Consider the following 17,929-nt stretch of genomic DNA (forward strand, 5'->3'; position numbering starts at 1 on the left):
CTTGCTCTAACTTTGCATGTCTAAATTCCACCTACCCTTCATGCTTTATTTAAAATGATACCTTCCCCATCTGAATCATGTTTCCTTCCTCAGAACTTTCAGCACCTCTATTTAACCCTTTTGTAATAAAAATGATACATTTATAAGTCCCTGAAAATGATAGCTGTCATTATTAGTAGGCTCTGGATCTCTCCAGTTCTAAAAATGTTCTTATCGTCCCCTGTTTGCACTTACCTGCTCCATGAATTAATTTAGTTCAAACTACATATTCAGTACTGTGATACTACTTTTATTTTATTTTTAAAAATCCACATTTCCATTTTTAACATCAACTAATTAAAATAATATTTTTATCTTAAAGTTCTAGGATTTCCAATACAGCAGAACATGATTTAAAAATACCTCTTTGGAACTTAACTTATAAACAAATGCAACTTTAAAAACTGTGAGTTAAATCTGAAACATACTGGCAGGAGTAGCATGGATGCTATCATATTCAAGGCCTTTAGAGGCAGGCTAGCATAGTTGACAGGCCATTGGACCTATTTATAGAGCTGACTTCTTTTTGCAATGTCAACTGTAACATTATACTTATTTTAAGCCTCAGTATCTCAAATGTCAGCCTCTACTAGTGGAACAGTTCTCTCTTATTTGATATCAGAGAGCCCAATGGAGCCTTCTGAAGTACCTAGTCAGATTAGCAAAGATAATTTTTTAGAAGTTCCTAATTTATCTGACTCTCTTTGTGAAGATGAAGAAGTTACTTTCAAACCTAGTTTCTCCCCTCAACCGAGTAGACGAGGTTCTGATTCTTCTGAAGACATATACCTGGATACCCCATCTTCAGGTACTAGAAGAGTTTCATTTGCTGATTCCTTTGGATTCAATCTCGTGTCTGTTAAAGAATTTGATTGCTGGGAATTACCGAGTGCTTCAACCACTTTTGACTTAGGGATGGACATTTTCCACACAGAAGAATATGTTTTAGCCCCACTGTTTGACTTACCTTCTTCAAAAGAAGATCTTATGCAACAACTCCAAGTACAGAAAGCAATACTGGAGTCAACTGAGTCTCTTCCTGGGTCTACAAGTATCAAGGGTATTATTCGAGTTTTGAATGTTTCTTTTGAGAAGTTAGTATATGTAAGAATGTCTTTAGATGACTGGCAGACACATTATGACATTTTAGCAGAATATGTTCCTAATTCATGTGATGGTGAAACTGACCAGTTCTCCTTTAAGATTACATTGGTTCCTCCTTATCAAAAAGATGGCAGTAAAGTTGAGTTTTGTATACGTTATGAAACTTCTGTTGGTACATTTTGGTCAAATAATAATGGCACAAATTATACATTCATTTGTCAAAAGAAAGAACAAGAGCCAGAGCCTGTAAAACCATGGAAAGAAGTTCCTAACAGACAAATAAAAGGCTGCTTAAAGGTAAAATCAAGGTGAGGATATATCTTACATACTTTATTCATAATCTTAAAGTTTTTATGTTATTCTTTATTTCATGTGTTGTAAGAAAGTCACTCTATTTAAAAATATACTGCTTGCTATGTAAAAAGCAATGGTGCCAGGGTTTAACAAGGTCAAAGCTATTCAAATGATAGCAGTGGGTTATCCTTTCTACAAATGTGAGAAAAAAATATGGGAAGGGGAACATCACACACTGGGGCCTATTGTGGGGAGGTGGGAGCGGGGAGGGATGGCATTGGGAGTTATACCTGGTGTAAATGATGAGTTGAAGGGTGCTGATGAGTTGAGGGGTGCAGCACACCAACATGGCACATGTATACATATGTAAGAAACCTGCACATTGTATACATGTACCCTAGAACTTAAAGTATAATTAAAAAAATGGCTATAACACAATAGGTTGGGAGAGAAGTGCACTGTGTATATTACTTGACTAATGAGTTATAAATTATTCCTGTTCAAACCTTAAAATCTAGATTATTCACATGCAAAATTATTTACTTTGATATTTAAAGTACATTTATTTTCAGTGGTTTTTAAATGTCTATGTTTTACTTTGAAACAGTTTTGATTAACATAAAAGTATATTTCAATTTGTAAACTTCTCCCAAAAGCTGCAAATAACTTCTTAATAACGGTTTGAGTTATACAGGGATGTTTGAAGTGATACATGTTAATTTAAATTATAAAAGAAATGACCTTAATGATTAACAGAAAGACATAAGTACATGAGTGATATATGAGTTACACACACAATTTCATTAATTATAACCAAGGATAACATTATGGAACACAAATTAGTATAATTTAGTAAAAGTCAATGGAACAGAACAAAAAATGACCCAAATATAAATAGGGATATTCAGCTATATAGATTAGAGACTTGGGATGTGACCCCTCATTAGTAACCTTGCTCTCTTGTTAATGTGAAAAATAAGAAAAACTGGCATTCAGCTGTCTCGATAGTACATAGCTGGCTACTTTCTGTGACACTAGGTAAGTAGATAAAACGTTCATGAGAAGTGATACCCCTTCTGTTCCTCAGTATCCCAGAGGGAAAGTCTACATTGCTCCAGCCACAGGCAAATGTTTGATCATCCTCTGAGTGCTCCATCCTAACTGTCCCTAAACCCAAGGATTTTGGTAACTGTACCGGAAATAGTGTAATATAGGAAATAGGAAAGAGAACTGTATTTGGAATCAAGACACCCAGAGTTAATTCTCTAAGGGAAATTTAATACAAAGCATAAGATATGATATTGGGAAATTTTTTTTAAATTGTGCTTTAAAGGATAAATAATAACTACTAAATGCATTGTTCCAATGTATTAATAAACTAAATGCAGTATAGGTGGAAGCAATTCAAACATATACGTTATGTTTATTTTCATTTTCCTTTAAAGTCATTTGAAATATTGACTTAATCAACTTTGTGAATTAGGCCAACTTTCTTGGTCTAAATTAAACTTTCTTTGATTTTGACTGATGCTGCTAGGAGAGACAGTTTAATAATAATCTCTACACAGGCTAAAATAATTATTTAGATATTTATGAAATTAACACATTAGCTACACAAACAAAATAAGTTCAACATTATTTGGCAAACTAATTTATATGTGTAAATATATATATTAAATACTTTAAAAATAAGATAATCATCAGTGAATATCTGTTAAACACACTGCAACTTGCTGTATATGTTAGAGAAAACAAAATTTAGAAAAGGTGCAGAATTATTGTCTAAAAGCTCATAAAAGAGGCAGTGTTGAACATAGTGGATTTTTCTGCAATTTAAAGATGCAGTTTTAAGATTGCAAGCAATACCTACTGAACTGTGGTTTGGCTAGGGGATTCCTTTGATTCCTTTGACAGGCTGAACTTGACTGATACCAAGACAAAGAGTCGCCAGCTGATAGGCCTCATCTTCTCCCTTGGGCGTGATGTTTTCGAAACTTTTCCTAGTTGAAGATACGTAGAAATATATGTGTCCACACATACATTTGTATTCAGAACAGGAATCACTGGATTCACAGCGGACACCATTCAAGTTTTAATATTGCTTTGGGGAAAAACCTGAGAAGAACTAAACCACAAAATGGTCTGAAGGCCTGTAAAGTTTCCTAATGAGTTATAAAAATGGAAAAAATCTATCTCCCTCAAAACCACAAATACATTTTCTGCACTTCTGTAACTTAAAAATGACCAACATAATTCAAACCACATTTTGAAAAAAGCATTTGCCTCTGGAGGAGGCTTTTTGTGCTGAGTTTCAGTCCAACATGAATTTTTACATCTGATTTATATACCACTCAAAATGGAGTGTATAAAGGAAATCCTGACAGATCCTTAGAACAGCATGTGCCATAATAGAATATTTATACAGCTTTTCCATGACATAATTTATATGCAATGGGGTTTCAAATATTCCTAAAACTCACACAAGAGAGCATTATCAAATTTCTAAATGAATATTGCAGTTGGATTTTATTGTGAAGAGTTTGGTTAGAGAAAAATAGCACACCTTATTGGTGTTATTTTATAAAATGTGTACTTGGTTAAAATAAAAATGAACTAATATTTATTTGATCAAAAAATTATAGCTACTAAAATCTCCTCCTCTCTCCAAATAGTTACAGAATCTAAATGGGTCATTTTTGAGCATTTCTACACTTCTTATGTAGCTTAATTTGGAGGTTATTTCTCTCAGAAGGTAAAAACAGAACATATACATATATATATATGATTTTTTTCTTTATATATGCAAATAGATTAGTAATAGTGTGTAATATCAGTTATAGTTAAAATGAAAATCAGGCTGCCCTGGTGTAGAGAATAACAGCTAACTTCAATTCTTCTTAATACAAAAGTTAATTTGCTGTCAGGGTCCCTGAGATTGTATCTTCTCAAAGTGTCAATAATCCCTTCTAATAAGTATGGAATGAATGAATGTGGGAATACATTTAGGCAGGATTTCTGTTAAGTCAATCACCTACCCAGGCATTATGTTTTCTCTATGGAGATTTTTCTCATGTTAGAGTTTGCAAATCTCCACATTGGTGTGGGTTGTCTATTTTCTTTTGATGCCTGATAGTCTATACACTTTGGACAGAAAGAAATATGTAGAGAGAGGGGGAGGTAGAGCTTGTAACTCATAGGCATGTGATTGAGAGTGACCCAAAAATATTTAATTGCACTGAAAGGCATGCATCATGAGATACTTGTTAAGCATCACCACATATCCTAGCAAACTAAGCAGATTTCTGATATATCTGATGGATTTTATTTTAAAATCAATGATAAAGATGACATTGATATAAATCACATTAAATGTACATAGACAAATGAGCTAAAATAGCATACAAAACAATATAACCTCAAAGTTAAGATTTTAGGCTTCAGAGTTAAAGATATCTGAGTTTGAGTCCAAGCTCTCTTACATGCTAGCAATGTGAACTTGGGCAAGTTAAGCAGAGAGAAATGAAGGGGAGAGAGAAAACAGCAAAACCAAGTTCAGATTCTCTGGGTATACAATAGAAGCCATAGATAAAAAATGAAATAAGAATTATTTCCACTTGAGGTTTTCTAGAATGCATGACCTAGAGCTGACATTGTGTACTTATTGGCCTTGGGGGTGGTCTCCCTTCTCAGCATCTTGGCTTTTTTTCCCCACTGCCTGCTAAATGTATGTTCCTAATGGCTGGGTACACCGGTTGACTTCATCTGGTTTTGTATTTTATTAAGTGAAACCAATTTATTATTTTAAGTAAAGAAACTGCATGATATAGGTGTTTGATGGTATTTATAACTTGGCCAGGTGAATGCAAATAAAGTTCTCAATGACTTTAAGGCCAAAGGAGAAAATTGATTAGTCCTTAAGTTTTGTACTGTAGGAAAAGAACCAGGTACGTTCAGGAATAGGAAAGAGAGAACTCCTTTCTAAAACGTAATTTTAAGAATACAGAGGGTTTATCTTTCAGGGTGGTAAAATTGTGAAAGTGAGGCCAAGAAAAGCATTGGGAAATGGGGCGTAAGATATGGCTATGTTATGCGTTTCAGTCAGAGCTGTTGGATTGTGAGACTTCCTTAATTTACACATACAGTATAATCTGGGGTCCTGGAAATAGTCCAAAGAGGTGTAAATAGCCCCACGAGGCCTTTGGGACCTCATGTATGCCATAACTAACTCGTTTTGAGTCCACACTAATTGTGGAAGCTAGGTCTGTTTAAGGGCGGGACCTCTGGCAAGGCCACGTGGAAACATAAAACACAGCTGTGCAGGGCCCATCAGGAGGGCGTTTGGAAGCAACCAGCTGGTTGACAGCAAGGCGCCAACTGGCTTCACGTTTCCTTGGAGGTCCACCAAGGCTTCATGGCTTCCTGGTTTTGTGGAAGTACATAACGCATCCTAGACTTTCCCTAGCGTGGTTTTGAAACTTTTCTGAGAGAAGAGGAACAAAAGGGTATCCTCCTTCAGGGTGTCTCTCATGCTCTGGCTGAAAGGAGTCGCTATGAATGCCATGCCTCAAATGGATCCTCTGGGATCTCTGGGAGCCTATCCTCCCCACCTGAAGCCCATCTGCAGCCTGTAAAAATAAAGCAGGGCCCACGGTTTCTGAGCCAATAATCCTCCTGGCAAAAAAAAAAAAGAAAATAAAAAAGGAAGAAAAAAGAAGATGGCACCGTTATGAAGTGGGCCAACTTAGTTTTTCACCTTCCTCCAGTTCTGCTAACTGTGATTCTCATCCCTATTCCAAGTTTTTACCCCAACCCCTCACAGGAATAACTCAGGGTTAAAGACCACAAGGGAAGATATCTGAAGTGGATCTGATTGCCCAGGGCCCTTTCAAACTTAAAAAATCCTCTCTAGTCTGACACCTCACTTTGTAACCTTGCCTAAAATTTACATATATGTGTGTTTGTGTTTATATATGTGTGTGTTGTATGTTTATCTATGTAGGTACACATGCACACACGTGTATGAGATTTTCCTTCTTAAATGCAGACCCCTTTGAGGGTGGCAGGAGCTCTCTCAATCTTATACCCATTGAGGTGAGTTGCACAGAGGCACTTTGAGTTTGGACTGAGAAAGTGGAAATGCCTGATTTTAGAGCAGAGAGCACTACAGAGTACAAGGCAGATTTAAGTATGTTGTGATACGGGTTCCATAGTACTATGAGACTCCTGGGGTCTGGAGTACATGTTTGTATGGAGGGTGGTGAATTCCAAAAACATTGAAGCACAATGGAAACAGCAAGGGCTTTAAAGTAAGGCAAGGCCTTGGGGTTTTAATTCTAACTAATTACTATCTGCTTGTACTTGGAAAATTATATTTTGTATCTATTTTATTCAAGTGTAAAATAGGGATAATAATTTCTACTTGGCAGAGTTGGTATGAGGAATACATTAGCTAACACACACAAGCATCTATTCCAGTTGCTGACATTTTGTAGATACTCAAAACGGTAGTATTAATGACATTGGTGATAAATTCCACAGTTTCCAATCCTGTGTAGTACTTGGCTAGTACTGTACTCAAGATTAACAGAGAAATGCTGTTTTCTCTCATTATCATTCCTGATACCAGGACCCAGGATAAAACACATAGTTTCAAAATTAATCATGGTTTGGTTCAATAAGTCTTGGGGGACTAGCCAGGGAGACTAATATTTATGGCGTTGCTTCTGTGGGAAAATGATTTCCAAATTGTAGCATCTTCTGGGTCACAAAGAAAACTTTGGAACATCACCTGTTCATAAATTGGAGACTGAGGACATGTTTTTTTCTTAAGATAGCTCTTCTGAAGATGGTTCTTTTGGACTAAATAACTGAGTTGATTGCACACAATTCACCTTATTATCACTTTATGCCTATGAATAGAAGATGAAATTGAAGTTTGTATAATTCTCTTCTTCTAAGAAAATACATTATGCATCATCAAATTTCGGTCATTCCTCTGTTTTAAAGCATTGTGTGTACCCCACAACTATATGAAAAGGAATATATCTCTTTTCAGAGTATATCTCTCAAATCTTTTCAGGTGTCTGTTCTGCTGCTTCAATAACTTTGCTAGGTTAACTAGCATGGTAGTGTTTTTATCTATTAAATAAAAATAACAACTGGTTTTCAAGCCTTAATCATGCCATCCTGCTCTTTAAAGATTTTATGATAAAAAGATGAAAACAAATAAGTTGCTAAATTTAACTGTTATACTGCATTGCTCAGGGACAGAGACCAACTGTACATTAAACAAACCTGTCTTAAGAAATTCTAAAATTCCCTCACACACTAAGTTACTCTGAAAATGGTCTGTGTTGTACATCAGTGCTATTTAAGTGACAACTATAAATTGAATTTTAATATTGTAAGGTAATTGGTGTCCTATATGTAGTCGTGATTTTGATTTTTATTTACACCTTTTGAAATTTGCAATAGTAAAAAGGATTCAAATACCCTCCCCACTGATATTTGTAAATTATATTGAATAGTGAAAATGCTTTTCCTAATTATGTGAAAACATTTCTTAGCCTATTGACACCATCAGAATACCATCCATGGTATTTAGAGAATTAAGCCCTGGTACAAACCTAACCTATTGACTCTAAAGCTGTATGAATAACCTCCAGCTGATTTTCGTTTTTAAAAATTACTGTGGATGTGTTAACACAATTATAAATCACATAGAATTGCTAAGATAAATTTCAGTTTCATAAACTGTATTTGAAATACAAAATATATTCTATCAACCTCACCTTTTGAAGATTAATATTTATAAATAATTTTATAATATATTGAAACAACATAAATCTTGTAAGTACTTACCAATTGAAAAATTGAAGTTTTGAAAAGTCACATTTAGGTGCAGTAGAAAATAGATTATATTGTTCACATATAATCTTAAGTAGGTGCATAAGATTATTGTGTTTATTGTATTTAGTATTTAGTATAAATATAGTTATAATTATTGTTTCCAATGTTAATACAGTACTTGATTTCTGAACAGTTTTTGTTGAATCCTTTCGTAGAAAAGACCATCTAATTCTATCCTTTGCTTTTAACAGTATTCAGAAAACACCCAGGTTAAACGGTTATATAGTTTCTTCTTAATCATCTTGATATGGTTTGGCTGTGTCCTCAGCCAAACCGTACCTTTAATTGTAATAGTCCCCACCTGTCAAGGGTGGAACCAGGTGGAGGTAATTGAATCATGGAGGCGGCTTCCCCCATACTGTTCTCGTGGTAGTGAATAAATCTCATGAGATCTGATGGTTTTATAAATGGGAATTCACCTGCACAAGCTCACTTGCCTGCCGTTATGTAAGACATGCCTTTGCTTCTCCTGTATCTTCCGCCATGATTGTGAGGCCTTCCCAGTCATGAGGAACTGTAAGTCCATTAAACCTCTTTCCTTTATAAGTTACCTAGTCTCAGGTATCTCTTTATTAGCAGTGTGAGAACAAACTAACACGTATCTCTTGGGAAGATTATGTTCTTCACTAATGTGTTCTATCAGAAAGTTCCATGTCTTTAATGCAGCCACTTATATTGTTCTGTCTTTAGTCATTTATTTACTCTTTCAGTTGAATTAAATGTTGGAATTCCTATCCTTATACATTAAAATTAAGCAAAATTATGTTGTTTCTCGCAAAGATTTCTATTTTCCATGTCAAATAACCTCAATAACTTTTTCCCTTGAGATCTGAACTAGTTAACTAGAAAACAAGTTTGTAGTGTTTTAATGCATACACCAGAGAAGAAAAAACTCCATCATTAACTGAATTCTCATAAGGGGTGAATGATATCATTATTACCAGGACCATACACTGCCAACACTGATGGATCAGCAATAACCCAGTTGGTCAACAATAGTCTAACTAAGGCGTTCTCCAAGCCCTGCCTTCTTTATGTTTGAATTCTCAGTGTTAGAGGGACTATTATTACAATATTTCCTCTGGGAGTCAGAGAAGGAAAGGAAACTTTATTTTACACAATTAGAAAGTTAAAAGGACTTCAGAAGATCACTTCGTTTATTCTATCTTACCTAAAAAGATAGCTATATTAGAATTTTTGAAAACTGGACAAATAATGAGCAATTTAGAATTAAAGTTACACTATTTTCTAGATATCTAATTTTAAAATAACATTTCATTCCAGAATGTAACTGTATAAATAAGATGCTGACCATAACTTTTTAGCCTTTATTTCTTTTTTACATTTTTATTTTAGTTTAGTTTCAAAGAATCCATGTGCAGGTTTGTTACATGAGTTTATTGCATAAGGCTGGGGTTTGGACTTCCATTACTCATCGTAAATGTAGTAACCATGAGGTGGTTTCTCAAACCTTGCTTCCCTCTTTCTCTTCACACTTCTATAGTCCCCTGTGTGTATTGTTTCCATGTTTATGGCCATATGTACCCATTATATATCTCTCACTTATAAATGAGAACATGCAATATTTGAGTTTCTATTTCTATGTTAATTCACTTAGGATAATGGCCTCCAGTTGGATCCATGTTGTTGCAAAGGACACAATTTCGTTCTTTTTAATGGATGCATAGTATTCCATAGTGTATATGTACTTTAATCCACCATCAGTGGACACTTAGGTTCATTCCATGACTTTGCTATTGTGAATAGTGCTACAATAACATCTAAGAGTGTGTCTGGAAAAGAAATGTTGAATAAATTTATAAAAATAATATGCAGCTTAGACCCACTGAAATTTAAATTGGTTTACATTGTATCCCTTTGTTAATATGAGTCTACAAGCAGAAATTATTTGAATATATGCTAAATTTCTTGACTGTGTGTGTATGTATAATTTTAACTAAAAGCTATTTGTTCTAGTCAATGAATATATACAGAATTTTGGTACAGTCATTCCAGTTGATAATTTTTTTAGGAAATTAAACATGGGGAGCAGTGTAATACTGCCCAGTTATGGTCAACCCACCCTTGATGCACCACTTTTCTTATGTGGAAAAAATATGCACACAAACACATGCACATGCACACATGAGCTTTTCACTTAACCTGATCTCTTTCTTATGTATATATGTAATCCATATAAAAAAGACATTCTCCAAAGAGTTCATATGTTAGCTAGTATTTTATATTTTCTATATTGGTAACATCTCATTCCAAGTTAACTTTGGTAAACTGAGTTAAGTTTTTAGACATTGGCAATTATATGAACATTCAAGGCATTTGCTTGCAAATCTCATAAAACCCATTCAGTTCAACAGGACCCCTAGTGCTACTGTGTACCCATATTATGAAACTTGCTTTCACCCCTGATTACTTTTTTTACTTTCTTTAATTTACCAGTATTTCTAACAACATTTTCCCATGAAATAGCTACTTCTAGAGCACAACTTTGCCTAAATAAAAAGTTGCTGTTTGTCACTATTACATCTGATGCAATTTATAGGCAAAGAAATTAACACCTAGCAAAAGACTTACCAGATATTTTTGTGTCTGGAAAAAATAGAACATTTGCCACACTGCCCTCTATATCAGTTTAGTCAGCATGTTTACAATGTTGGCATTTCTAGGCAGTCTCCAGGTACAGTCTATTTTTTTTCAAACCATAACATTGTATTTTATCATTCATAATTTTTTAAATAAGTAGCTTTATTCCCTTGTGGAAAATCCAGAAATTATTTTATTATAAATCACTTCAGTCAATTCTTAGGCTACTTTCAAAGGTCATTTATTACATTTACAACATTTTTTAAAAACAACTATGAAACTAAAACCTGCTGGCCATAACATAGGCAGGGTGATGGGAGCAAATATTTTGATTTTTTGGTTAAATTCCAGAAATATATTCCTTTAATCCCATGAAGTAGTTATAGATGAAGAAACTGAAACTCAGACTTTTCAGGTAACCCTTGATGAAACTGGGATTACAGTCACTTTTGATGTCAAAACCACCTTCCCCTTCACTACTAATGCTGCCTTATTAGGTAACCATTTGTGAACAGTAAAGAATATTAAATCTCAATAAAGTAGTGGGCCCTCAATATGCTGAAATGTAAATATTTAGAAAGCTCCTCCAAGTTTATGAATACAATGTAGTGATTGTAATAGGGCTTTCCTGGTTTCTGATGCTATTTATGAGCAGTAGTTATAAAACAATACATTATGGGATTTAACAATCCTATTAATAATACAAGATTCTGATTTACAGGTAAACATGAATGCAACCAAAGATATGTTTTTAGAGCTTTCCGTTATGTAGACACTACTTCTTCCACTTGTGATCACTGTTTCTACTCAAGCCAGTTGCTTGCTTTGAAAACATTTTTTTCCTTGTCTCTTACTATTCCATTTCCACCTTCCACAAGAACCAGTTTGATTTTCCCTCTTGAGGCTTTCCTAATGTCTCTAATTATCCAGATCCTTCCCTTCTCTAGGCTCGGCATTCAATGCCTACATCATTCATCTGGTACATGTCAAATGTTGCCTATTTCTGCACTTAAGAATTCATATGTGTGACCTTCTTCCCAAGTTCTTTGAGGTCAGGAATGGTATATTAGTCTAAGTATTAGTCCCCATGTGGTTAACAAAAACCTTTGAAAAACTATTAATGGCAAATAGTTTTCTCATTGATAACTCTGAGGCGTAGTAAAATCCAAAAAGGCTTCTGAATAGTTAAATAATGAATTATGTTCATTATGGTTTTAATGATGAGTGTATTTATTGGTTTCATAGTTTTTAAAAATCAGATGCACCCTGTACATCTCCATTGGAATCTCTTAATCATTGTAACTATCATTTTTTGTTTCAAAAGGTCTTGATTAACTTGGATATTAATTTCTAGTACCATGCAAGTTAGATATGTTTATGTAATTTAGTACTTATAAGAAGAAAATATTTTTACAAAATTAGGAGTATATATACATATATAATTATATATGTATATACTGTATATACTTAATATACTTATATAAGTGTACATACAAGTATATATATCATTATACATACTTGCATATATCATGTATAGCACTGTATATATATAAAAATCACTATATAAACATAAAATGCTCTATATATACACAAATATACATTTTTGATATATGTCATATATAATATAGTATATACATACTATATATGTAGGATATCTATCAATATTTTATGTATATTGACATATATAATGATATATGTATAAATCAAACAAACCATTGGAAAGTGATGATTCTGAAAGACGGCAAGTGTAATCTTGCAAGTGCCTTCACTTATATACCATGTTAGGAAGAAAGAAAAGACCAGAATATATGTGGTTATGGTATTTTTATATGAAATATTCTCTTACACATAATAAACTATACACACATTAAACTATCAGCATTATCCATGAACTTGCATTTAAACCATTATATTGCAGATCTACCTTCTTCAATAACTGTCGCTTTATTATTTTCACCTCAAGACACTGATTGTTTATTTTATGAGATACACTTTATGGTACTTGCATTTATAGTAATTGGGCAATTCACTACATAGTACAACAACTGGAAAACATTTTGCTAGCCCAAGTCTAAGTCTTCATAAACATGATCAATTTTGTAATAAGCAGAAGTTGTTAACATAGAAATGATTAATGTTTCCTACCCAAAACAACATCTAGGCTTCCTTTCAGTTAAAAAAAAAAGTAAATTTAAATTCACTGAAGTATGGAGAGGTAATCCTCATGATGAATGAAAATTAATTGTTTTACAGATTTAGTAGCAGAAGTGCAATCCATATACAATTTATATTAATGCTAGCATGTTTGATTATGCATGCCCCTTTCTTCCTCACTCCTCTAGAAAACCTTAACAGAATATTTTTACTAAAGGACTTAATTTCACATTAACCATACCTTCATATAGCAAAAGCCAGTGTAGGATACAAGTGTAAACCGGTACTTTTCAAAACTGGCTGCACATAGCAAAGGGAAAAAATAAGGCACCCACACCCAGATTCAACTACAAAGACTGTAAGTTAATTGGTCTGGGGTGGTTGCAGGCTTGGTATTTTGAAAAGATCTCCAGACTATTCCAGTGTGCACAAAGGTTGAGAATGACTGATGTAAACCAAGGACATAAATACTGGTGTTTTGAGTTATAATTTAAAAAATAATGAAAATTTTGTAACTAGTCACACTATCCCAAAATAATAATGCTACTTAAACAAATAAAAATAAGTAAATCCAAATAAAATAACACTCTAGAAAATGTGGCATGAAGTATTTTTAAGTATTAATAACAACATTAAGGATGTGGGACATTCAGATACAAAGGATAAGCTTTATATATTATTTATTAAATATACTTTGCTGCTTCAGTGATGACTTGGATAAAAAGGGAACATGTTTTTGGGAAAAAAAGGTACATCACACAGCGTGGCAAAGTTAATTTTCATTTAGAATGAAGTAAACTTTTAGAAAGAATTCATTTTTCTTTTTAAAGACATTGGATGAAGTGGTAAGGACAGATTTTAATCAGTAATACACTATTGCAATAAGGAAGTGGGTCCATCATGAACTGAACTTGGCTTGAGTTGGTACAGAGGTGACTGGGTATTTTTAAGGGAGAATGAAGGAGTAAAGAAGGGGCAAATAGGATCTGGGTGAGTTCCTGACTCTTAATAGAGTCAGAAAACCGAAAAATTGCAAAGGACTGGTCTTTATAAATGCTGATTAGGCTAGCCAGTCTGTTAGCTGGAAATTCTAGTTAGGATTCTATCCTTCCACAGACTGGGAAATAGAGACCCTATCTTTCCTGATGATTTCATTTTAGTGAAATGGCTTTCAGGCCCTGGAAAAAGACAATATTGAATTGTAGGACATACGTATACATCTTAACACAGAAAGGATTTGCACTTGTAAGCCCTTTTTAGTAAAAGCTCTAAGAAATGGTGGTCAGGGCCCTATCTTCAGGTGTTGGCTGGAGCAAACAATAAACTCTTTTGGCAGCCTTGAGCTTTCTCAAACAGGCACTTTAAATATGACAAGGGTCATCCTAGAAATATGGCCTGAACTTTAGAAAAGATGTTAGTATTTGCTTAAGTCTTTTATTGTGGGGAAAGGAGGAGGTCAAAACCATTTGTGTTGAGAGGCTGTAGTTTGTGTAGGCTAGGGTTGAGGCCTAGTCAAGAATATGGGCCTGAAGAATCTGGCTGGAGTTTGGTTAAAGAGAAAATTTTTATCATTATCTTGTCACTAAGATCTAATTGTACTCATCTTTTACCTGTTTTTGTTGGATACATATCTCTGTCACTGCCATGCCCCATTATATTCCATCTGCCTGGAATATTCTTCTGTGCTGTCTTCATCTCAATAGTCATACTAAGCCCTCAGGACTCAAACTAAATGCTCCCTCTGCCAGGAGGCCTTCCCTGACCACCTCTGTTTTGAGTTTGACTTAGTTCTCTTATTATTTTCTTCTATAGAAATCCATGCTACCCCAGTCATGAAGCTTATAGCTGGGATTTTAAAGTGCTGTTTTGGGTTATCCTTCATTAGACTGTAAACTTTATGAAGGCAGAAGTTGTTCGATGTCAGCCTGAGCTAGTAGTTTAACTTCTAGCCCAGTACAAATTAAATATTTGTTGAATGAACACATGTTGAACTTTATCCAACATTATTCTGAATTGGTATCATATTCAATAGACAGATTGAGTCCTTTAAACCCACTGGGTAGCAGTGTCCTTCCAAGTATTGACTAATGTCCTGTGCTGCTTTGTTAAAAGTGTGACAGAGATCCCCATCCTTGTCAACATAACTGCATCTCCACAGAGTTTGGCTCTTGCATTTCACTCCTTTAGCAATCCCAGTGCATGGTCCATTTCCTCAGTCACCTGCTGTTTGCCGTTCCCCTTTTATCTGGTCCTCAGCTTGACCTTTCCAGAACACCATATTGCTCTTATACTAGTCTTCAACGGTAGTCATCCTAGTGAACCCTTCTCACTTCATCTTCTTAGGATTTTCTGGTAATAAATTCTACTCATTTAATCAGGGACCCAAAAGCCTCCAATGGGGCAAGGTGTCTTGGCACTTATAAGCTCATCCTGACCTCCTTCATCCCCTCCAGTGGGTGGCTCCAGTGAATAAAAGATGATGTCTCTACTGTAAGTTTCTAAGTTTCCTATATCATTTTCATAATTTTTTTTTTTTCCTTTAAGAGACAGGGCCTCACTCTGCTGCCCAGGCTGGATTGCAGTGGTGGAATCATAGCTCACTGCAGCTTGGAATTCCAGTAACTATTTGATGTTTACTGGCATTTAATATTGAAAATAACATTAGCCAGAATAAGAAGTATAATTAGCTGCTTGTAATAAGCATGTGAATAAGCTTATTAAGAATAATAAGAATAATTTATTCTAAAACATATTACCTCATGTTGAAAGGGTTTTAATCAAATAAAATCTATGTAGGATCTCCTCAAGACAGTGAGGACCTTAAAGCTAACTTAAAAATTATACAAATTAATTTATATGGACATATAATTATTTTATAATCAATAAATACAGACTTCTGTAGACCCACTGTAGTGTTTAGGCTATATGGAGTTTACGAGTAAAGAACTAAGGATCTGTATCTCCTGAAATTTAGAAGAGAAATAGTAATGAAAGATTGTATTGTATTTTAGACCAGGTTAGAATAATAAAGTGTCAAGAAAGTGAATACAAGCAGTATATAAAGTCTCAGATGAAAAGTTATACCATAACATATTTTCCATAACATGGCATATGAATAGGCTTCAAAAAGTACTTGAGTACCTTTCCATGGATTCTGTAGGTAATTCTGTTGCAGGAATGTAAGTTTGATTCCCTTCTTCATAGACTGTTAGTTCAAAGACTGAACAACTTTTACTCCGTATTTTTTTCTTCATATTTTTTCAAAAGGGAATGTGTCTATTCACTTTTTTGCATAAATACAAAATGCCAATATAATCATAATAGCTGATGCTTCCTGCTTACTTGCTATATGCCAGACATTGAGTGCTTACATCCATTTCCTCATTTATTGTGTTACATTGGTATCAAATACTCTTATTTGATTTAATTGCATTCTTTTTTCTGGTGTCCTCTATTGTGCCTTTCTCTGCTCTTTTTCGGTATTCCATTCCACTATGTTTTCTCCACCCACCTTCAGTCCAAATTATTCAACTGCTAATTATGCTACTCACGTTTCATCGTTTCATTTTTAAAAACAAGTGCTTTCTTCACTTTGATGTGTCATTGCCAAAAACCAATTTCACACTGGAGAAAAATATAAAAGCAGATTTTATATTTTTCTGAATTCGACTGGTTTAGTCAAAATGGTGCAAGCAAGTAGTTTGTATGTATAAACCAGCCTTAAGTAAACAACAACAACAACAACAACGAAAACATGAGCTGAAGAGGAGGAGTTCTCTGAATGTGAAGTGGTAGATTCCATATCAGTATAGGCTCTTTTGTGAAGAAATCTGTGACAGAGGATGGAAGAAACAAAATAGTTCACAAAAGGTGTGGGTGAGGGGTTGACAAAGAAGATGTGTAACACAAAATGTGGACATTTGTGAGGTACGCCTCAGTGCTTTGCGTTCATAATTTGCATATTAAGAAGTCACGCATCTGCACGTTAATGAATCCCCAACTAGTCTCTGACACAATAGACTGATAGTCCCTGGAGGAGTCATTATGGCCTATCATGTCAATGATCTGCATATTAATGACTCTTATATGCTCATCAACAGGTAGTGTAATAGGGTTCCATTGAGTTCTTTTTCATTTGCTTTATAAATATATCCTCTCTTCTCTTTTTTGTAATACTATTGTGAAGAATTGACAAAAAGGTGCATTAAGATGATTTTAATGTGTGACGTAAGTTCACCAAAGCATTAAATTTAGAAACAATGCTTTAAGACTTACTGAATCTGCCTGGAAAACTTTTCAAATGCTGTGAAATACAAATCCAGTGTAATAATAGGGTTCTTGTTTGGATTTTAATGCAAACTCATCCAATTTACTGTATTTTTATTTTTCCTGATACATAAATTTATGGCATGATTAGCATAAGTAGAATAACTAGTTTGAAAATATGTTTGTAAAATGGAATTGCTTGAAAATAGGTATATATTCCAAAAGATTTCATATCATGGAGGCATCTAACCACTTATAAAAACTATAAAGCAGTAACTGATAATATAAACAAAAACATAGAGGAAATACTAGACATATATTTGACTGTATAGCAATCCAGAAACATGCCCAGGGTCTAAAAAATGACTTCATATCTTTTAAAGTTAACATTTAAATAAAAGTAGTCACAACAATGCAGTATCTTAACATTCTAACTTGCTTTGACATGCTTTAATTTTGTTAGTCCTAATTATTTAAGGTATCTGATTTTTTTAACAAATGTAAAAATCTATGATTTACCATAAAACATATTGAAGCATTGCTTTTCCAGTATTTTTATTGA

General features: G+C 34.1%; 1 protein-coding gene across 1 annotated transcript in view; it reads left to right on the plus strand.

Annotated features, from left to right (window-relative positions):
• The first annotated feature begins 644 nt into the window (after window positions 1-644).
• The window catches only part of PPP1R3A (protein phosphatase 1 regulatory subunit 3A), a 38,165-nt gene continuing 20,880 nt past the window's right edge, over window positions 645-17,929 (plus strand). The window contains exon 1 of the mRNA XM_033193367.1: window positions 645-1,451. Within this exon, the coding sequence (XP_033049258.1) occupies window positions 670-1,451 (782 nt within the window). The 5' untranslated portion in view covers window positions 645-669. The remainder of the gene's footprint in view (window positions 1,452-17,929) is intronic.

The sequence above is a fragment of the Trachypithecus francoisi genome, unplaced genomic scaffold (assembly GCF_009764315.1).
Source record: "Trachypithecus francoisi isolate TF-2019V2 unplaced genomic scaffold, Tfra_2.0 Lachesis_group4, whole genome shotgun sequence".
NCBI lineage: Eukaryota > Metazoa > Chordata > Mammalia > Primates > Cercopithecidae > Trachypithecus > Trachypithecus francoisi.